General features: G+C 39.1%; 1 protein-coding gene across 4 annotated transcripts; it reads left to right on the top strand.

The window, feature by feature from the left end:
* The first annotated feature begins 3473 nt into the window (after window positions 1–3473).
* Window positions 3474–21320, top strand: MORF4L1 (mortality factor 4 like 1). Of its 4 annotated transcripts, XM_061394548.1 has the most exons (13): window positions 3474–3560; window positions 7598–7644; window positions 9469–9536; window positions 12323–12439; window positions 13723–13809; window positions 14166–14246; window positions 15785–15810; window positions 16246–16334; window positions 17265–17366; window positions 18357–18445; window positions 18923–19095; window positions 19372–19456; window positions 20574–21320. In XM_061394548.1, exons 1-13 carry the CDS (start codon window positions 3521–3523, stop codon window positions 20656–20658), a joined length of 1089 nt encoding a protein of 362 aa, XP_061250532.1. In that variant the 5' UTR covers window positions 3474–3520; the 3' UTR covers window positions 20659–21320. The 4 variants fall into 4 exon arrangements, with proteins under 4 accessions (XP_061250532.1, XP_061250533.1, XP_061250534.1 ...); XM_061394549.1 differs by lacking the exon at window positions 14166–14246; XM_061394550.1 differs by lacking the exon at window positions 12323–12439.
* The last annotated feature ends 1685 nt before the right edge of the window (window positions 21321–23005 follow it).

Below are 23005 nucleotides of genomic sequence, written 5' to 3' on the forward strand. Positions count from 1 at the left end.
GATGTGAGAGTTGGACCATAAAGAAAGCTGAGCATTGAAGAATTGATGCTTTTGAACTGTGGTGTTGGAAAAGACTCTTGAGAGTCCTTGGACTGCAAGGAGATCCAACCAGTCCATCCTAAAGGAGATCAGTCCTGGGTATTCATTGGAAGGACTGATGTTGAAGCTGAAACTCCAATACTTTGGCCACCTGATGTGAAGAGCTGACTCATTGGAAAAGACCCTGATGCTGGGAAAGATTGAGGGCAGAAGGAGAAGGGGATGACAGAGGATGAGATGGTTGGATGGCATCACTGACTCAATGGACATGGGTTTGGGTGAACTCCGGGAGTTGGTGATGGACAGGGAGGCCTGGCGTACTGTGGTTCATGTGGTCGCAAAGAGTCTGACACGACTGAGCGACTGAAGTGAACCGATAGGTGTTGTATTAAAGCGCATTACTAGTGAGTGTACAACTTGAAAAATTTTTACATGTGTAAACACCCATGGAACCACACCAGATTAAGGTCATAGAACATTTCTAGCACCCTGAAGTTCCCTAATGCTCCTTTCTAGTCAGTTCCCCCTTCCAACCCAGCTAACCAATATCCAGACTTCTAATACCATCGTTGAAGTATATTGTCTTTGATGTCTGGCTTCCTGTGCACATGACTTCCTCTTTTATTAAAACACGTTTTGAGAGACAGATAATACCATGTTTGGCAAGGATGTGGGGATCAGGTCCTCTTTTAAATTGTTGTTTGAAAGGTAAGTTGATGAAGACTTTGACAAATTTAAATTTATTTTTTATTATGTATTCATTAAATTTAAGTTTAGGACCCTACATCTAGGGTCCTGAAAGTGTAAAAACAACAGGCACAAAGATTTAGGTTGAAAGGCATACATTTCTAACAGTGAAAAAGCTACAAGCAACAGAACCAAGGTTGGATAAATATAGTCTACTTATACTACATCACAATCAAAAATGTGAGACGGACACATGTAATTTCAGTAACTTCCTAGCCATATTATGAAGTTAAAAAAGAAGACACAGAACAATATATACAGTCCATTTATCGTAAAGAGAAAAAAACAATTAGAGAGAAAAATGTCCCTGCAAAATGATGGGGAGGAAAATGAGGAAAAACAAAAGGTTCCTCAAATTTTGCCCTATATTTTATGTCTCTAAATTGTTGCACTGTGGGAGACTCAAATAGTAAATATTATTTTTATAATTAAAACATAAAGGCAAAAAGATTAACTTTAAAAAATTTGGAGAAAGAAGGCAATGAGGCTGCTAGGATACTAAACAACTTTTAATAGCTTTACCTTTGTTGGAGGTAGGAACAGATAAGGGACTGAGGTGGGAAAGGGTCTTTTTTCTATCTTCACTTTATTTTTTTTAAAGCTTCAAGCATAGTACCTGATTTTTAAGCCAACGAGGTATATTTTGCAGATAAGTAAAGAACATAAGGGGGTGGGGGGGGAGAACATAGGGCTTCCCTGGTGGCTCAGATGGTAAAGAATCTACCTGTAGTACAGGAGACTTCAGTTCAATCCCTCCAAGAGGCAGATCCCGTGGAGCACGGAAGGGCAACCCACTCCAGTATTCCTACCTGGAGAATTCCATGAACAGAAGAGCCTAGAGCCTAGAGCAATAGCTGACTAGTCCATAGCCTTGTTTTGTTTTTCTGCTTTTTGTTTGCTTGTTTTTTGGTTACCTAGGGTGGCCTGCAGGATCTTATTTCCTTGACTAGAGATTCAGCCTGGGTCCCTTGCCCTGGAAGCACAGACCCAGGGCAAGTCTCACTGTCCTCATTTTTATATTAAACGTGTTTTGAATTATTGAATAATTTAAAAATATTTTGTATTCAAAACGTTAAAACAAGACGTGTACTTCAGAGTTTTGGTGTGGTGGTGGCGTCGGCAGGAGGCTCCTACCCCTTTCTTCGATATTTTCAGGAGTAGTGCAGAGCAGATGCTATACAGACAAATGGAGTGAGGGTTCTTTGTGGGTTTCTGCGGTTAGAGAAGGGGCTGTGTTAAGGGAAGATTGAAGGAGAAACTGGAGTCAGATAAATGGAGAGGGGTCTGGAACTCATTGGGTGCACCGTCTGTTCACGGGGGTGGGGGGGCAGAATTTAGAAAGGCATGGGGACAAGTATAAAGTCTGGAGGGACGGTTGGGGGCTATTTGTGCAAGGACTTCAAATGCCAAGGTAAGGACTTTGGTATGTATCCTCCTTAACTGTGTGTTGAGCACCAGTTCACCATTCAGCCTGTGCAATTCTCACAGGGAACCCATGGGAAGGTGGTCTTATTCTCCCCATTTTGCAGCTAAGCACACGACAGACTTTTTGAACAGGTGAACCACGGGAGAAAATTCCTTTAAATCCTGTGTATATTCAATAGTTAGTGCTCAATCTCTCAGTCTTTGGGACCTCATGGTCTGGAGCCCACCAGGCTCCTCTGTCCGTGGTATTTTCCAGGCAAGAATACTGGGGTGGGTTGCTATTTCCTTCTCCATGGGATCTTCCCGACTCAGGGATCGAATCTGCGCCCTCCGCGTCTCCTGCATTGCAGGCGGACTCGTGTATATTCAGTAACAGCAACTAACTGTGCCCTAATAACAACTAGATGACAAAAAACTGCACAAGTAGGGTAGGTGCAGAACCCCGACGTCGGTACGGTGTACGTGTAGTGTTATTCAGGGTCGCCTCTTTCGGCGGCAAGCAGAGCTCCAGCATCTCTAAAAGCCAGAGGTCGACCCCTCAGCCTGCCCAGTGTCGCCCGCTTCGTCCCATTTCCGCAGGTCTCGGGTGGGGAAGGGGAGGCCCAGGACCCCACAGATGGCCGTCAGCACCATCAAACAAACTGTTAGTGAGCTTGCTGAACGAGGAAACATCCAGACGCAGACTCCATGACCTACCCCGTTTCTGGCCAAGATTGCTGGACCTGAAGCTTCCCTGTGCAGAAACTGCTCAAGATGCTACTGGAAAGGGGTTTCAGAGGCCGCCATTTCTCTCTGGCCATTCCCAAGCCCATATCGTTGCGGCCCTATATTGCCCATGGACCTCCGCAACTGAGCCTTTCCCAACTTCTTTTGTGTGGGTTAGGCAAAGCCTTGCTGTCCCTCGCTAAGACAAGAACTTAAAATCAAATCTAGGAGAAAAAAAAAACGCCGCCGCCCCTGGGGATGGGGGTGGGGCAGGGCGTTAAGGGTGGGGGAGGGGAGGAGGCCACCGCCCCGCCCCCGCCCCTCGGCGCCTCCAACGCCTCGGAACTACCAATCCCGGCGTGCCCCGGGGCGGCGCGGGCGCAGGGGCGCGTGCGCGGCGGGCAGCCGTTGGCTGGAGCGGCAGTTGCGCCGGTCGCGGTGCTGGGCGGTCTGTGGGCGCTGGCAAATCGGGCCCAGGATGTAGAGTTGGCGGTGCCTGACGGCGCGTCTGACGCGGAGCTGGGTGGGGTAGAGAGTAGGGGGCGGTAGTCAGGGGTGGTGGGAGAAGGAGGAGGCGGCGGCGGCGGTGGTAAATCTTTTATAAATGGCGCCGAAGCAGGACCCGAAGCCTAAATTCCAGGAGGGTGAGTTTGATCCCCTGGGGACAAAGCATGTAACGGCCCGGAGAGGGAGGCGGTCTCGGGACGGTTGAGATTTGGGGACCGGGGATGGCGAGGGCCGTGCCTCGAGGCGGCGGCGGGCAGGACTTTGTGCGGAGAAAGCGCATTGCGGCGACGTTTTTCTGTGCTTCGTGAGGATAAAAACCCTTTGGGAGGCGAAATCGTTAGGCAGGCGTTAGAGTGCGAGAGGGAGCCGTTGCCTCGTGGCACAGCCTTGGCGCTGTGTTTGTTGTCGTTGAGAGGAAGAGGGCGCGGAGAAAGTAGCCTATTGTAGGGAGGCGGCGGGCGCGCCATGGCGGCCGTTAGGGGAAGTGATGTGGCGTGGGGGAGGGGAGGCGGCGGCGGCCGTTCCGGCTCCCCCGTCCGCGTGGGTGTCCGAGGGTTGGCGCTCCGGAGCGACCTCGAGCCGCGAGCGGGTAGCTCGCGGTGGAGCCGCGGAGCCGCGGCAGGAGGGGGTTGGCTTCGTGTCTCGGGGCGGGAGAACTGCGTTGTAAGATGGCCGCTGCAAGATGGCGGGCGCATCATGGCCGCCGGCGCCCGGATTCCCGGCTCGCGGCCGCAGACGCCGCTTTAGGGCAGAGGAGCGCCCCCTTCTTCCCCCGCCGCTGATCGGGAACCAGTTTTTCGGCGCTGGCCCCGGGGAGGTGAGTGGGGACAAGAGGAAAAAGCGCTAGCGTCCTGGTCGGCTTTGTGTCGCCCGAAGGCATCCCTTTGATCTCGGAAAAGCGGAGTGTCGGTGTCCTATGGGAACGTGAACGCGCTTTGGCTGTGCGATGGCTTGTAAAGCGATAATTAAAAACTGCCTTAATGCGGTGTTACGTCCTCATTTATGTGAAGACCCGTTGCCTTGATGTCAGCCTTTTAAGTACGGCAGTGGTTTAATTGCAATAATTGATTAACAGTGATTTGAAAGTTGAGTTTTTATTGTCTCTGATCAACGTGAAGGCTGACTGTAGAGAGCCTGATTTCCAGAGGAAGACAGCTCTGTAATTTTCACAATTACTGCATCTATTAATTTATATAGTGGAGGTTTAACAGTAAACTAGAGTGGACATAAAATTATGTAAGGCAAGCAAGAACACTTTAAAATCCTCATTCACATTATTGTGGTTGTACGTGATACCACGGATGTCGAGACGTCTGCAAAAAATTGTAGGGATGTTCAAACTTTGATGTGCGTTAGAATTACTTTGAGTCATACAAAACCCAAGCGTATTGTAACAGTATGGAATATTTAAAAGATTGCCGCGGATGTTTTCCCTGTAACTGGCCCTTAATACCTGCTTTTTCTCACTCTGAGAAGCTACGTGACGACTACTGTGGATTGCTTTTTTTTAAACCAGATGTTTTAGAGCAAGGATTCTTGATCTGGGGTGTTTATAATTCAGATCACCCCTTGTACTTGGACAGGAAAAAGTTTCTTCTATTTTCTAACTAAAATTAAATCTACAGTTATGATTATAGATTTCCTCCCCCACAGAAAAGCAAAACAAGACCCTCCCACAGTAGTATTAGCTGTATGTTTTCACATCCCAGCATTAAAGTTGTAGAAGATACATTCAGATGTAATGTACGCTTTTCGTTGTTTCAGAATTGTGGTAGTTCCCTGGATCAGCAGCTAAATGTTGATTGTATCAATTAAGGAGCTCGTATAATACCATAACACATGATGTTTTAAATGTTTTTATAACTGTCTCAGTATAGTTCGTTTCTTTTGTAGTACGGTTTTACATGTATGTAGAAACATTCTGAGAAAAGGCCCAAAGACTTAACCAGACTGAAGGGTCCATTGCACAAAAAAATTAATCCTCACTGTAGGACATCAAAGGAAAATGACACAGACTTGGAACAGTTAAGGATGGCTTTCTGGAGGAAGTGCTTTAGTTCTAAACTGGATGGGATGGTAGAGTGAGGGACAATCCATATGCTGCTGTAGCAGTGAATTGGAGAAGAGGGCGGCCGAGGATGAGTTGGTTAGTTAGCATCACAGACTTAAGTGGACATGAATTTGCGCAAACTGTGGGAGATGGTGAAGAACAGGGAAGCCTGACGGTGCTGCAATCCATGGGGTCGCAGAGTCGGACACGACTTAGCGACTGAACTACAAAAGGAGCCAATGTAGCTCTATGGTTTTGAAAGCTACCTAAGAGTCTTTGCACTTTGCAGACATGTTTTCTACTCTTGTGTCAAAGTTGGGTTGTATAACCATCTTTTAAGACATTATTATTATTTTGGGGCTTCCCAGGTGACCCTAGTGATAGAGAATCCATCTGCCAGTGCAGTAGACGGGAGAGCTGAGGGTTCTCTGCGTGGGTAGAGACGCTCCCCTGGAGAAGGAAAGGCTCCACTCCAGTGTTCTTGTCTGTTGAAAATCTCCATGGACAGAGGAATCTGGTGGGCTACAGTCCATGGGATTGCAAAGAGTTGGACAGGACTGAGTTATTTAGAAGAGAATATCTTGTAAGGAGAAAGGAATATTCTGTTGGCACTAGCAGAATTATATTAAAACACTGCAGAAGAATTGAGCTTCTGTAATGGTAAAAATACGAATGATGGGAAAGTTTTTTTTCCTGATTCTCTCTTAAACTGGAAAATTTCTCTTGTTAAATAATGGTGCAACATATGTTACAAGCATTTTTTCAGCACAGTGGCTGTTCTGCACAGCACTTGGTCTTCCACTTGAAATGTTAAAGCAAAAAGTAAAGAAAACTATCGGGCACCTAATAATGGGGGCAGGGGAGGGGAAGGGAGGACCTTTTGGGGCAGGGGAGGGGAAGGGAAGACCTTTGGGCTTGTCAGGAGGGTGGCTGATGCTGGAATTTGAGTAGTATTTCTAGTAAGAAAACCAATGAGAGGATGAGGAATTGGAATCTCATCACCGTTGAATTTGAGAGCATTGGGCAAAATTAGCTTTGCATTTTGAATACTATTAAGGATGGAAAAGTTCAAAAAAAGTGAGACAGTGGTTTGCTCCTTCCCCAATTAACAGTCTTTCCACTTCCAGGAGAAATTAAGCACTTGTTTTGCTGGGTCATATTCCTCAACTTACTGTATATTTTTTTCAGCGGGATATTAGGGATAGATGGCTAGAATGGATGTCAAAGGGCTGTAGCCTCAGTGTGGTTGTCTTTGGTGGCAGCAACCAAAAGGAGGGAGACACTGGTAAGGCTATTTTCAGGGTGCCTTTTAAAGAAAGACTAAAATTAGGCACACAGGTCTCCCATCTTTGGTGCTTCGGAGTACGCTGTATACCTTCCTCTGTCCTTGTGGTCTCATTCTTGTCCACGGTATTCAGCAGTGGCTCCAGCCCAACTTTCTCTTGATATGTGTACTCAACTGCTTACTAGATGGCTCCAGTTTGGGTGTCCTGTAGCTACTGTAACTTACTCCAGAATTGATCTGAAACCCCCTCTCCATTTCCTTTTCTGGATAATACTTCCACCATGCTGGAAGTCAAGTTTAAACTGTTTCTACTTTGGCTTAGTTGTCCTTCTCACTGCCTTTGTTTCATACCTATTTCTGTTATTATTCCTGACTTTGAGAGGAGTCACTGGTTTCCCTGTTGCTTGTCTTCACTTAAGTTCGGCATAGACTTAGCGTCAGGCAGTGGTTCCTCACAGTGGACCACTGCACAAGAATTTATGTGTTTCATCTGTGCTTTTGTATTAATTGTTTTCCTCAGCTTGGGCCCTTGAAAAATAAATCAACCCTGTCAGTAGATAGCTATAGTAGATTTTATTTGCTTAGCAGGTGATAGATGATTTGATGATTTAAATAGATTGATATCTTAATTGTTTTTGTTTCCATCAAATGCTGAGGTGTTTTTTTGTCTTGAAATTTGATCTGAAGTGTTGATGTATACATTCCCGTATCCACTCGCTTATTAGTTTTTTGAGGAACACCATAGTACAAAGGTGATGGCTCTCCTAGATGTGAATATTCTTATATATGAAGAGAAATCACAACTAACAGTGCTTTTCCCCCGTTGTTTCCTTTTACAGGTGAGAGAGTGCTGTGCTTTCATGGGCCTCTTCTTTATGAAGCAAAGGTACAAAACCCGTTTTCTTTTAAGAAGTTAGTTGAAACTACTGGTTTGATAGTTGAAACTGCTGGTTTGATAATTAGATTTCAGTGATGGGTAGCTTTAGTGAGAGCTACCTTTTTCGTAGATTTTCAGGTTCATAGTTCCTCATCTCTTTTATTGTTGTCTTACTGCTTGCTCAGTGGTTCACATAAAGCATCCTGCCATTCGTGTTTCCCATCTGCTAAAGGCAAGTAGTTGGAAAATGTTTGAACGGAAAGGTAGAGGTTTGACTATGGAAGCAAAATAGCATTATTAGTAAATGACTTATGAGAAAATACTGCCAAAGTCAATTTTATTGGCAAATATAATATGCTGAGTAAGCACTGAGTAAAATTACGTTGAGGGTAAAGCTAACCTTTCAAATGAGTACATTTAACTTTTATTTGTTAGATTGGCAAAGTTTGAATCCTGGGGCATTCCTTTTCTGTGTATCAGTGTTGCGCAGAGGTTATAAAAACTGATTTTACATTTAACCAAAGATAAATTGGATGATGCATTAATGTTTTTAGTGTTTTGTTTCTGTTAACTTTTAGCACAAATATTTAAGCCGTGTCAACTATTTTTGATAATTGTTTTTAAGAAAATAAACGGTAAAGCCAATTTCTGTGTATGTTCTTGGTGAATAGTTTTTGTCTGTGAAAAAGTTGTAACAGTTGTAAAGTGTCAGTGTTGCTAACCATTTTACTTATTTTGAATACATAATAGGTGTATGTTTTTAAAGCTCTAAAATGACTGAAATTGGATTTATGGGATGGTCAAGAACTTCATGTATGTGTACATAGATCTTAATGGTATAATACCAATACAGTTATAAATGCGTTTTAAGTCCCAGTGATCATTTCTGTCATTGAATGTTGTTTCTGTTGTTAACTAGCTTCTAGCAGGCTCTTCTAAACTGGCAGCTTTTTCTGCTCTGGCAGCAGAAACACACCAGGGAACAATTTTAAATGGCAATTGGAGTAACTTCAACTATTGTGGTTCTCTTGGTTTGCCTCTGATAAAAATTTTTAAAATCCAAAACCAGATAGTCATCGCTTTTTCATGGTTAATGACTTCCACTAATCAGTTTTAATTTGTTTGGCTGCTTTTAAGAAGAACACGGGGCTTCCCAGGTACCACTAGTAGTAAAGAAGCTGCCTGCCAATACAGGACAGATAACGTTTGATCCCTGGGTTGAGAAGACCCCCTGGAGAAGGGCATGACGACCCACTCCAGTATTCCTCCATGGAGAATCCCATAGACAGAGAAGCCTGGGGGGCTGTGATCCCCAGGGTTGCGAAGAGTTGGACACGACTGAAGCAGCTTAGCACACAAGATGACAAGATGTTTTTCATCTGTCACTTTGTTGCTGATAATCAGAATAGCTTATTGCCTTGTGTAAACTAGTGAGCTTTTAAAATAATGTGGTGTAAATATTTTTCTTGAGCTGAATTTGTTTTTCCAAATGTAGCTTTTGACTAGCTGGACTTTGAGAAAGCACAACTACAGCTTTCATTAGCTGTTCTTAGATAGCCTGTGTAGCCCACTGATTTAAGGTTTAGGGTAACCTCCAGTGCTTACTGTTCTTTAGATTTGTTGGACTAACTCCCAACAAATGACACTATGACTGTTTGGCAGTATAACTTTGAATACTAGTCTAAAGGCTTAAATAGTGTTCTTTTCAAGAGTCTCATTAGGTTTATTTTGGCCACCAAAGAGTTACAGTGTTGGATAGTTCAAAATTAACCAGGTAGTCTTTTTTTTTTTCCTCCATTATTTCTGAATAAATTTTTTTCTTTTTTATTTCAGTGTGTAAAAGTTGCCATAAAGGATAAACAAGTCAAATACTTCATCCATTACAGTGGTTGGAATAAAAAGTGAGTATTAGATTTTTTTAAAGCAATTTTTATTTATAATTAACAAGTTGGCTTTGTGTCATAAACGGATAGAAGCCTGTGCTTTTTAATTTTTGTACAGTTTTACTGTAAGTACATACTGGGGCAGAGGTGAACTTTGTAGTATGTTGAAATATAGAAATTAGGGTTTACTGCCATTTTGTTTTACATTCTGTGGCCTATTTCTTGTGTTCTGGTATAACGTCTAATAGTCATTAACCAGATTATTTTCTAGTTTTGGTACATTTTAGGGCAGCTTGAGTTTTTTTTCTTATTAACAGACTTAGCGACTACAAATGATATTTCAAGCAGTTACACTCAAAACTAGTTGGGTTTTTCTACTAAGGAAGGGGAAAAAGATTTAAAAATTGCTTTATTTGGTTGGATGTATTGACCAAATCATGTTTTGAACTTTGAAAGCATAATTAATAACAGTGAATTCATGTGGTTCACTTTTAGCATATGGTTTATAACACAGGTACAGAAATATAATTACAGAACCTAGTTTTCCACTCTGAAGAGCTATTAAAAAAAAAAAAACAGTGATGTATTGATGTTGCTGGGAATGGACAGTGGTTGTAGACTGAACACATTCTAGAATATTCAGCTTGTGGAGCTCTGTCAGTGATGGGTCTTTCTTGGATCTCACAAATACCACATCTGACAATTGACTCATTTTTGGTGCTTGTAATTGAATAGCTTGTAATATTTACTCTGAGAGGTTTTTAATTTTACTAATGGTGTTTTGTCCTTCAAAGATAGCACTTACCAAAAAAAGTAGTTCTTGAGGGTTTTTTTTTTTTTTTTTTAAGCTTTATGTCAGCTCAGCCATGCCATCCGATTTGATGTATACTTTTTTGTTTTGGAAGGGTTTTTTTTTTTTTTTTTTTTTGGACATTTACTGATCTGTTTCTGTGGTCTTTCACACACAGTCCCTTAGCCAGTGAGTTAGTTTTATTAGAAGATTTTTTCACAAGATAGTTCTAGCTAAGAAATAGTATCAGTTTCTTCCATTAGTATAATTGTAGAAAAGTGGAAATCTGAAATGTGTAGAAGCACATTCAATAAGTTGCTTTTTCTTCCAGTTAATAATTAAAATATTCTTAGTAATGACAGTAATATAGTAACTCAAAGTGACCCTGTGAGCTTTGAATCCCTTTGGTCTTAACAGAAGTAAACTTGTCTCTGATTTTAAATGGGATTTCAGGATTAATACTAAATTGAAATATCCAGGAACGTTTATCTTCTGGAACTCCATTTTACAGCTTTCCCTTCCCCTTTAAAAAAAATGTTGAAACTGTGTCTTTCATTCGGAGAAGGCAGTGGCACCCCACTCCAGTACTCTTTGCCTGGAAAATCCTATGGACGGAGGAGCCTGGTAGGCTGCAGTCCATGGGGTCACTAGGAGTCAGACACGACTGAGCGACTTCACTTTCACTTTTCACTTTCATGCATTGGAGAAGGAAATGGCAATCCACTCCAGTGTTCTTGCCTGGAGAATCCCAGGGACGGGGGAGCCTGGTGGGCTGCCGTCTATGGGGTCACACAGAGTCGGACACGACTGAAGTGACTTAGCAGCAGTGTCTTTCATTACACTTAGGTTTTATATAAAAATACTCTGGTAAAGTTGAGAGTGTATTAGATATCATGAAAATCTTAATTCTGTATAGGAAAGCAAATATTTATGCATATCATGAATGGGAACTTTAAAGGAAATAAAAGAAAAACAGATAGCAGATTCATGGACTAGGTCTGTGCCCCATCTCCAGGTACACTTTAAAATAATTTAGGATTACATCTTAATAGCTGTGAACACAACTTTTGTGCTTTCATGTATAGTATTTTCTGTTAAATTCCATGTAGATGTGTATAACTTCAAGACTGGGTTTTAAGTGACATTTCCAACTTAAATTGTAGAAATACATAAAAAGTTTGTATTTTTTGATAGTATTGCCTGAAAATGTTTTTTCCTTTGTTACAGTATCTAGTAACACAAATAAATGATAGGCTGCATAGTTTTTTGTATCTTTGTAGAGGATGTGTTTTTTGTAGTTGTCTTGTTATGTAGATAAATATGTGTAATTTGTAATATTGATCGTTAATAATTATTTAGAGGGGCCTTTAAATTTGTACAGAATGTTTTTTATTTAGTGCTGTGTAAGTTAATGCCATAGATCATTGTGACTCTGGGAATTAATGACAAGCTACCTTTAGAAAGTTCTGAAATTCTTTTGTTTGAGCTGCATGGAAAAATTTCTGGATGTTTGGCCTTCAGATACTACCCCAATAGTGATGTTCCTCAGAGCAAAAGACATCATTTCATTTTCCTGTGGGTTAGCAACTGTTTTCAGCGCCTGGCATTTAAAAGAAACTTTGTTTTTAGATCAATGTCCTTATTTAGATGCATTTTTTATGAGAGGAAAGGAATTTTCAAGGTTCTCATATGGAACTTTCTAGTAAATAAAAGTTTGCTAATTCCTTTTAGAGAGAATTGGAACAGATATAAGTAGCAGTAGGAATAAGATCCTCATTTTGCAAATGGTTTATAAGATACCATACTTTTAGAAAAGACTACACTGGAAGCCCAATCTCCAAATTGGAACTTTCTTAAACTTCAGTAAATATATACTTCTTCAAAAGCACAGTAGATACTCTATTTGTTGACACAGACATTTAAATATTCCATTTGTAAATAAATCTTAATAAAGCGTAAGCAGAATTCTACACCTAGTTACTGAGATTACTTTGTACTATGCTGTCTGTATCAGAAGTGCTGTGAGGCCCAGGCGCTCTGAAAAAACTTTGAAGACACGTGAGGATATTGTAGCCCTTTTTCCTGTTCCTGAAGGAGCTCCCTCAGTACACCACCCCTTCCTGACCTCTAGGTAAATGCATGTTTTAAAGTTTTCTCTAGGAAATCATGTTGAGGGTTGCTTTTTATTATTTATTATTCTTTTGGCTACCTTATATAAGAGGTCAAAGGTGGGAAGTCATTAAATAAAAGACTTTGAGGATACAGTCTAATTGTGTCACTAAAGGAGCTCCATCAGCAGGAGGAAAAAAAACTTTGCACAAAAAGTTCAGCACTGCCTAGGAAATATTCTTTTTCTCTTTGGGGAAAAAAGCCACATCAGAAGTCTTGTTTTGAACAAGATCCTACTGTATAGCACAGGGAACTAACTATATTCAATATCTCATGATAAACCATAATGGAAAAGATTATGAAAGGAGTGTGTGTGTGTAATCTACTATAGAATCAGTTTGCTGTATAGTAATTAATATAAGTCAGTTTCATATCAAAATAATTTTTTTTTGAAATCTTGTTTTGAAACTTTTCTGAGTGCCAGAATGCTTTATTTAGCAGAATAGTTTTTTTTTGAAATCTTGTTTTGAAGCTTTTCTGAGTGCCAACTAGATATTTTTAAGAGAGTGGTTGGTTCTACCTTTTGATGTTTAGAAAGCCAAGAATATTTAGCCTTGGAAATTGGTAAATTCATTTGTGAATGAGTGATAACCATTGTAACACTTTAGTCTTAAGTGAGTTGATGTAGGTGGTATTGAGTTTTGTAGACCTCCTATTATGTTTCTCACGGAGCTTGAGTGTTTATCTTCTATGCATCAAAACTCTCAAGTGTTTTTTTTATATCTATTATTTAATTCTCTTAACAGTCCTGTGAGATAGATAATGTTTATCCCATTATACAGGTGAAACTACGGCACAGTGAGTTCTGAAATTTTGTATCGGAGATAACCAGCTGGTTTTAGTTCTTTAAGAAGTCATTATGGATTCCTGTCCTTTTTTTTTTTTTTTTAAAGTTTTTCAGGTGCCTTTATTCTGCAAGGATAATTACTTAGGGGCTCTTAGGTTATGTGCTGTTATATGCTGTACTCTTATGCCATTTTAAACAAACGATTTGGATAATCTTTTAGACTCTGGCACTTTGGATTTGGGGTATTGCTTCTGAGAATGTTTATATTACCATTTTATAGTACAGATTTTCTCTAGACTTTCAGTCTAGTTGAGAATGGATTTGTAATGCCAGTTCATCACCTTAGTTTAGAGAAGTCCAAACTCTTGCCTCTTGGATTTAAAAGAAAAAATTGTAGAACAGAGTCTGAATACTAATGAAATATTTTTGAATGATATTTTAACTTTTCTCTTTTTCAGTTGGGATGAATGGGTTCCAGAAAGCAGAGTACTCAAGTATGTGGATACCAATTTACAGAAACAGAGGGAACTTCAGAAAGCCAATCAGTAAGTTTGTTTGCAACATGAATAGGAGAAATGCCTGTAAGTTAATTTATGGAAATGGAATCCACAGCAGAAATCATGTTGGCTGCCTGCTTTTAAAATGATTCTTGATATCTGTCAGCTGCTGTTACGATTTTGATCTCAAGTGATCAGAGAGGCCTTTTGTAGCCTTTTTACTCTTCCTTTCTTGAATTGATTTTTGTAAATGTGTTATCTCTTTGTCCAACTTAATAAAAATTTTGTACCAGAATATGTATAGCCTTGGAACTTCAATTTGAATATAAATTTCAAAATGGAATCAAGCTATCAATTCTATATAAATATTTTATGATGATATATCATTGAAATTATTTTTGAAGGGAGCAGTATGCAGAGGGGAAGATGCGAGGGGCTGCCCCTGGAAAGAAAACTGCTGGGCTGCAGCAGAAAAATCTTGACGTGTAAGAAGCTCTTTGTTTTAATTTTATACACTGTGAAATTCAAGCTTGATACACTTAGAATTTGTTGAAAGTGGAAACTGGAACATTGTTGTGATTTGAAAAATGCCAATGAGAACTTCATTGGCGTTGGGTTATTGAAACTACATACTGATTACATATTGATTCCTTAATTTTCCTTAGCAATTTTTTTTTTGCCACTTAACTCATTTTTAAGTGTACAGTTGGGTGGCGTTAAGTACATACACAACCCCTCCTTTGTTTAATCTTTACTTTTTTGGCCGTACTGGGTGGCATGTGGGATCTTAGTTCCCTGACCAGGTATCAAACTCTTGCCCTGTACAGTTGAAGTGCTGAGTCTTAACAACTGAACCACCAGGGAAGTCCCTTACAATCATTCAAGTTAGAACAAACATGTGTGCACATAATGTGTTTTTCTTTTACAAGCATTAGCATTGGATTCTCAAGGTACAAGTTTTGAGATTTGAGGGGTAGATTTGCTTTTTAAGTATCTTTTTCCTTGAGATTAGATTCTATTGCTTTTAGACCTTAACTAGTGTGACTTTACTACCTAAAAATTAAAGATAGTATTGAAGATAACTATGCATTTTGAAATGTTTGCAGTTTTATTTTTGGGGGTAAGAAGATAATTAGGCAAGGATTAATGGATTTGGTAAGATATTTGATTTGGTTAAGATAATTGATCGGTTTGGCCAGGATTACTATTTGAGATTGATTCATAGCTTTATTTGTTAATAAGTGGTAACATATTTCCATGATCTGGATCTTTGGAAAACTTAGAGTAAACACAGGTAATTAACATTTATAAATACTAAAAGTAGAAAAGCAAACACATTCAGATGTAATATGATGGTCCCTCCAGGCATAATCTATAATCATGGCTTTATAAACTTTTTTCCTTGTGCTCCAGAAATAATTAGATATTATGTCAGGATTAGTAATTTACTGTCGGTGCATATATAAATAGCCATGAGATAAATTACTGTTAGACATAATAGTCTAGACACAGGCTTTGTTCTGTGGATGAGCAGAGTGTTTAGTGTTGTAAAGAAAGGAATGTAGTTTCGAGAAGAAATAAAGTGAAACAATTTGACCAGTGAGAGTGTGAAACATAAGTCTAATGTCAAATTATGCTGGTTCCAAAGTAATTGGGGAAAATATTTTAATCTTTGGAGCTTTTTTGTGTTTGTTGATCTAATAGTTTTATGAAGCAGGTTCTTTTTAATATAATTTACATGCTATAAACTTATTAATAGACATAAATAATAAAACCCTGGGAGAAGATCTCATGATATGGTTTTGATTTTTCTGCTGTCTAGAGGGAGATGTGGATTGAGCCAACTATCAGTAAAAAAGTCCTTGAGTCTTGAGTAGTAAATAAGAATATGCAGGAAATAAGATCAGGCAAAGATCCCTGATCTTACCATCAAGGCAGTATTTCTCTGTGGACTGAGTCTAGTAGAAGGGAATTTAAACCAGAGACGATAGTGATAATTAGCTTTTTTCTTTTTTCCTTTCAGGAAGACAAAAAAGAACAAACAGAAGAGTAAGTATATTAACTGTTTGAATTAATTAATTTGTGTTTATAACATTTGCATTTTGAATTCATTGTTAAATTTTAAGTTACGAAGTTTTAGAGTAAGCATATGTTGATGGTCTCATGAGTCACAGCAGTGTTACAGAATTAGGTACATAGCCATAGAGAACTGACATCCTTTCTACTGTAGAGAAACATAAGCATTTATTGTTTTTGTTTTCTTTAATGACTGACCCTGAGATAACTATATTTTAGAAATAGATGGTAATATTAAATATTGCTTTGTACTAGATGTTTGGTTGAGCTGTTCATGAGAGGTATATTTTTGGTAGGAATATGATTCTTCAATGTAGATTTAAGTAATCTATATAATGGACGGGTCAAGGAGTAAAGAGTTACTCATTAAGCTAACAATCTCCCTTCCTTACCCCCAAATTTTTACAGCACCTGGAAATGGAGATGGTGGCAGCACCAGCGAGACACCTCAGCCTCCTCGCAAGAAAAGGGCTCGAGTAGATCCTACTGTTGAAAATGTGAGTCTTTCTTAAATTTATGTTAATAATAGCATGTTAGAATTTTTAGTCTGTCCTGTTACAGTACGGATAAAATAATCATAGAACTATTGACTCTCTCAGAAGCATTGCTATAGCATGCTTTAATTACTGAAGTGAAAATATTCTTTTTTAGATAAAGGATATATTTGTATACATCTTTATTTCACGTGTTGCACTAGATGTATTCCTTCAGGTTTTATCCCTAACTCATCACATGTTTGTTTTAAGCCCTGTGTTCTTGTACAAGACTAAATAGTTCTTTGGTATTAAGATTGAATTGACTTACTAGGTCACATTAAATTGATTTACTGATTTAATAAATCCACAGAAAAATGCCAAGAAAGCCTATCAGTTACACGTGTATGTGTGTGGGTATAATAGTTTAGGATTTTTACATAAGTGAATTAAATGTCTATAATTTATTATATTTATAATCTCCAGAGTTATGAATTTGAAAAGAGGTTTTAAAAGTGTAACTGACCGTTTACATTTCTGAAGCTGAGATTAAAACACCAGTATGTTCTGAAAATTAGACACTTTTAGGCAGTTACTGATAGATTAGAAGATATATTTAATCTTAAACATTAAAGATGTAACTTTAAGATAGTCGTGTTTGGGCTTCATCATTGAAGATGTGGTTATTTGAAATTAATAAGTTTTGAAAATACTAAGTTAAAATGCATCAAGTTGGAGAGGTCATTTATAGAAGAAGGGAAATTTGCTTTAAAATAAAAAGCCTTCACATGAAGTAGACTATCAAGATTTTTTTCTCCCAGGAGTTAGCTGTATGATCTTAATTCATTTCACTATTTCCAAGTCACAGTTCCATCTGTCTGTTTGAGTAAGAATTTATCCCAAGGGCCTGTAAAAGTTCAGAAAAGCTTTTAGAAACTATTCCTTTTTGTTTAGGAAGAGACATTCATGAGCAGGGTTGAAGTAAAAGTCAAGATTCCCGAAGAACTGAAGCCATGGCTTGTCGATGACTGGGACTTAATTACCCGGCAAAAACAGGTAACTTGGTGTTACATAGATTGTAATCTATATGATAATGGTCTTGCTAGTGTAAAATTTTTTTTCTAAAGGAAAAGGCTGTAGACTTGGACATCGAAGGTATGACTGATGGGAATTTTAATTCAGGGACTAGACTGAGCACTTTTATTATCAGAAAGGACTGGGAGAGGAATAAGCAAGGTACCTGTACAAAAGACCATGCATTTACAGTTAGTTTTACAAAGGTTTAGATAACTGTTGGCAGTGGCTAGGACACGAATACATCATTCTGAAAATTGATTAAAAAAAAAAGAACCATATTATTTCTTGTTTAATATCATTGAAAGTGGGACATCATTACATACAGTGCTGCTAATGGAAAGTAGAAATAGGAAGCACACACTACTTCCTGCAGGTATTTGTGATTTCCAAAGGAACCTGAAGCTGATCAAGCTCCTAGGACAGAAGAATCAATTTCTTAAAATAGAAAAACAGGGGTAGGGGAGAAATGGGGACTGTGTGGGATGGGCATCAGTCATAGGCTGTGCAATATGTGGACTTTTGAGTCTTGATCTGTCTCTGAAGCTAAATGGCTAGGTTTAGCTCCCTTCTCCCACTTACTGTGTTTGGCAGCTTTTTGTGTTTTAGTTTTTATGTTTAATGGAACACTGGGTCCCAACCTTGATGTGAAGATAAAGAGTGTATTAAGCTAAGTGTTACAGGCAGAATGATGCGTAGTGACTTGATAACACGTCAGAGGTGAATTTATGTGCAGGTGTACTCCACATGTAGTGAGAGTTTATCTGTCCATTGTGGCAGCCACTAGCTACATTTGGCTGTTGAATTAAATTCTTAGTTCCTCAGCCACATGATCCATGTTTTAAGTGCTGAACAGTGCCCTTTTCTTTTTGGTAATACTATTAGGTGATCTTTCATTGCATTAAAACTTTTCCAGTGTACTTTTTCTTTGAAAAAGAATGTTAGTATTCAAGTGTATTTTTGTTTTCAAAGCTCTTCTATCTTCCTGCCAAGAAGAACGTGGATTCTATTCTAGAGGATTATGCAAATTACAAGAAATCTCGAGGAAACACAGATAATAAGTAAGAAAATACATACATCTTTGAAGTATACCAAAGACATTTTAAACATTATTTCTGAATAAATTATCTGAAATATGTACTTTAAAACAATACCATCAGAAACTAGCAAAATAGAATTTCATTGGTTACAGATAAGGTTTAGCTGGTAAACATTTATTAAAGGGCCAAGTCAGTAAATGTTCCAGGTGACATTGAAAAAGCTAATCTATATAACTATGTGTATAACCATTTAAAATACAACTGTTTGTAAATGTGAAAACTAAAATCCATCCCTACCTGTGTGTTGTAGTGTGCTCACCAGTAGTTTGTTTTTTTGAATTGATTTCTTACCTCTTATTAAATCTCTCTGTTTAGCAGAGGTTCATTGTCATTGGTTTAGCATTTAATTTCTTACCCTCATGTTGGTTGACTGAATCTTCATCTCTCAATTCATTCAGTGACCTGCTCTGAAGGTAGATACTTTTGTTCCCTTGTCAGGGAGTATGCAGTCAATGAGGTTGTGGCTGGGATAAAGGAGTACTTCAATGTGATGCTGGGCACTCAACTGCTCTACAAATTTGAGAGGCCGCAGTACGCTGAGATCCTTGCGGACCACCCTGATGCACCCATGTCCCAGGTGTACGGGGCGCCACATCTCCTGAGACTGTTTGGTAATGATCCCTTTTAGAAAATAGTTTTACTTTTTCGCCTGGGGCCTTTGATATTTTTGTCTTGCCTGATTTATATTAAGAGGTAACGTAAAATAACATTCTAAAAGACTTTAATTCGAATTTGAACTTCTATTTCATATATATTAAAATCTAAAGTCAGTTTCTAAAATCATATGCCTTAAGGAAATTAGTGATGGTTGCATTTGCTTACATAATTAAAGTATATTCTCATAATGCTACCTTGGATGTAACTTTGACTTCATTCTTTTTAAATAGTACGAATTGGAGCAATGTTGGCCTATACACCTCTGGATGAGAAGAGTCTTGCTTTATTACTGAATTATCTTCACGATTTCCTTAAGTAAGTCTAAAAATTAATGCTTGAAATTAAAAACATGAATTTATTTAGTGTACTGCAAATTACTCTTGATAGATTAGCACTGTAGATACTATAATAGAACTAAAGTAAAACAGAATATATATTTAGCGTATTTAAAATGTCTCGTTATTTTGGGGATGAACTAGGGATGGCTTATATTTTTGGGAAAATGGAAAGTGCAATCCTGATTTTTACAGTTTGCTGGAGGGCACTTTGGTAATATATATAAACATTTTAAATGATCAGCAGTTAGGCTTCTGGGAACTTGTCCTATAGAAATACTTTATATGCACAAAGATCTCCAAGCATGTTTATTAAATTGCTATTCATGGATAAGGTAGGTTTACATATACTGATCAAGAAAGATGTCCAAGGTGTGTCAATTTAAAAAAATTAGATTGCAATAGAGGTTGGTATGAGTACTCTTTTTTGTAGAGAAACATTTTCAGTCTTTGGAAAAGATTTGGAAAAATATGTATCATACTTAACAGTGAGTTATTTCTTGGACATAGGATTGGGAGAAGAGTTTTCTGTTTTTACTTTATATATAGTTCTGTATTTTAATTTTCTTAAAATGGCGCCATGTATATTAATTTTAAAATCAGTGTGAACTTGGAAATTAACTAGCTTTTATAGTCTTCTACCAGTGATGAATATTCTCTCCCTCCAATTTCTTTATGAAATAAAAGTGCTCTACTACTTGACACTTTAGGGCCCTTTGATTTTTATGGTGTTACTTTCAAGTTGAGATTTACTTGTCAACTTCTGAATCTGTAATATGATGGATTTCAAAGAGCTAAAGAAGACACCCTAGCTGTTAACTCTTTCAGGGTAATGGCACCTGTTAAGGGTGGTCCAAGCACTCAGGTTGGTATTCTAGTGACTCCTGTTTTTTGCTTCTTTGAAATAAGGGGAGTAACTCTAGACTTCCATCTTTTTTATGCATTGTTGTCTGGTATGTAACCCTATTTGAGTTAATTAAATGGTTGTGATATGTATTTTAAAGTGCTTTGTGTGGCTTCTGTATGTAATTGATAAGAGATTAGGATCAAAATACAATTCTTCTTCATACTTGTAATGAATAACATTTCATTTTTAGGTACCTGGCAAAGAACTCTGCAACTTTGTTTAGTGCCAGTGATTATGAAGTGGCTCCCCCTGAGTACCATCGGAAAGCTGTGTGAGGCGCGTGTACCCACCCATGTTTGATCTCTGTAAACACCTTTTTGTTTCTTAGTCCTTCTCTTGTACAAACAGTGTACTTTGGAAATGTTCGTGTATAACAAAATTGATGTTTGTTTTCTGTTTGATTTTAAACAGAGAAAATAAAAGGAGTTACAGCTCCTTTTTTCTTTCCTTTTTTTCATTTCAAAGTTGCTACCAGTGTATTCAGTGATGGACAACAGAGAGACATACTGTAGAGTGTTTTATTGCTTAGTTGACAAAGCTGCTTTTGAACGCTGGTGGTTTCTATTCCTTTGACACTACGCACTTTTATAATATGTGTTAATGCTATATGACAGAATGCTCTGATTACTAGTGCCAAAGGTTCAATTCAGTGTATATAACTGAACACTCATACATTTGTGCTCCCCCCCTTTTTTTTATGGTGCTTAAAGTAAAGAGCCCATCCTTTGCGAGTCATCCATCCATGTTGTTCCTTAGGCATTTTATCTTTGCTCAGATTGTTGAAGAACGGTGGCTTGTTTCATGGTTTTTGTATTTGTGTCTAATGCACGTTTTAACATGATAGACGCAATGCATTGTGTAGCTACAGTTTTCTGGAAAAGTTAATCTTTTAGAAATTGTTTTTCAGATCTTCAATAAATTTTTCTTTAAATTTCAAGGAGCAGTGTACTTGTGTGGATGCATTACAGAACCTTTGTGTATTGTGTGTGTCTTCTTGTGTTCAGACAGTGATTTTTCTTTGAGGAGAGTGATTGTCTTGTTTTCTGTGGGATGCGAAGTTTGGCTTCCTGATCTGTCTTCAGTATCTACCTTCATCCGCCAGAGCAGCTTTGGTTGTCTGCTGTCTTGAATTCTGGCTGAAAAGTCAGAAGTTTGTATGACTATTTCTCTACTTTTCATGGAATGTAAATTTTGAGCATTGAGGGAGTTTTTAGCTGTGTGACAGGTAGCCTTTTGCTAATTGTTTGAGGTGTTTACCAACATTATTCACAGTGCCTAAAATTTGAGCTCCTTCCCCCAACTTAAATACAGACCTCCTTGAGAGGGTTTGACGTGTGTTTCCTTGACCTCCCTCACCTTTGTTCTGTGGAAGTTCTTGAAGTCTCATCTCTGCTTCTAGGAGCATCCCATGATTTCCTTTCTGTTCCCCTGTACAGTCCAACCTGCCCCAGTGCCCAGGTATTCTTGGGAATGGTTACAAACCATAGAATCTACTGGCCAGAAGCTGGGCTTAAGCAGAGAGCTAGGCTCAGAGCTGTTTTTGTTCTTCCCCAGCTGTGTGACCGTCACTCACTGTCTGAGGCTTAGTCTGTTTTTGTCTGAGAAATGAGGTTAACACAACATACCAGATAGTGGTTATGTACTGTTGACAGGTGGGTTGTCATTGTTGATGAAGGAGCATGCTGTACTAAGTTGATCAGGCATGTTTGACTCTGTGACCTCATGGACTGTAGCCTGCCAAACTCCTCTGTCCATGGATTCTCCATACAGAAACACTGGAGAGGGCTGCCATGCTCTCCTTGATGAAGAATAGCTCTCATTTTACCCTGGTTGTCCTGGGACAGAATCAGTCAGCTCTGGGATCTTTTTCCCCTCTTTGTGGCTTGACAAAAAGATGGCTCAGCAGATGTGACTTTGCTCAAAGGAAGAACAGGCTGAGACTGGAGGCTGAATTGCAGAGGTTCCCCCACTGCTGACAAGGCCACCTCGTCAACCTGGAAGCACCACTGTCAGCACAGACACCTCGAGGTTCCCTGCGCCGCCCCATCTGCATGGAACCTCTCGGCGCTCACCCTCAGCGTCCCCTGGTGAGTCAGGAAACCTTAGAAGGTTGGCACCTTTGCTGGTTTGAGGTTTTCCTGTCACCTATGCAGGTTAGAGGTGTGTGTGGGTGTCCAGAATGCCTCTGCATGGGAGCTTTCAACTGTCACTTGCACAGTAACCTCACGTGTTCTTTTACTCGTCGGAGACTTCATTGTCCAGGGGATTGGTGAGGTTCTCTGCCAGCAGGCTCAGCGTGGGGTTCACACATCCGTCTTCAAAGTTTTAGCAACTTCTTCAAATTCAATCCCACAAGAAAGGTCCCAGAGTAGTAGATGAGTACTTCCTTGTGTGCTCTTCACCTCTCAGATTTACCTCTTGTGTCTTTGTCACATTTTTGTGCACACATGCACTCTCCACAGAAAATCACTTTTATTTCTCTGAATCATTTGAAAGTAAAAATAATTGCATTTTTAAGTCTCAGTGCAAGATCCTGTGTGAGAAAAGCTGGACTAGAGATTTCATTATACACTAATTTATTGGAGGGGGCAGCAGATGGAGAGGGTTAACAGTATTCTCTGT

The sequence above is a fragment of the Bos javanicus genome, chromosome 21, assembly GCF_032452875.1.
Source record: "Bos javanicus breed banteng chromosome 21, ARS-OSU_banteng_1.0, whole genome shotgun sequence".
In the NCBI taxonomy this organism is placed as follows: Eukaryota; Metazoa; Chordata; class Mammalia; order Artiodactyla; family Bovidae; genus Bos; species Bos javanicus.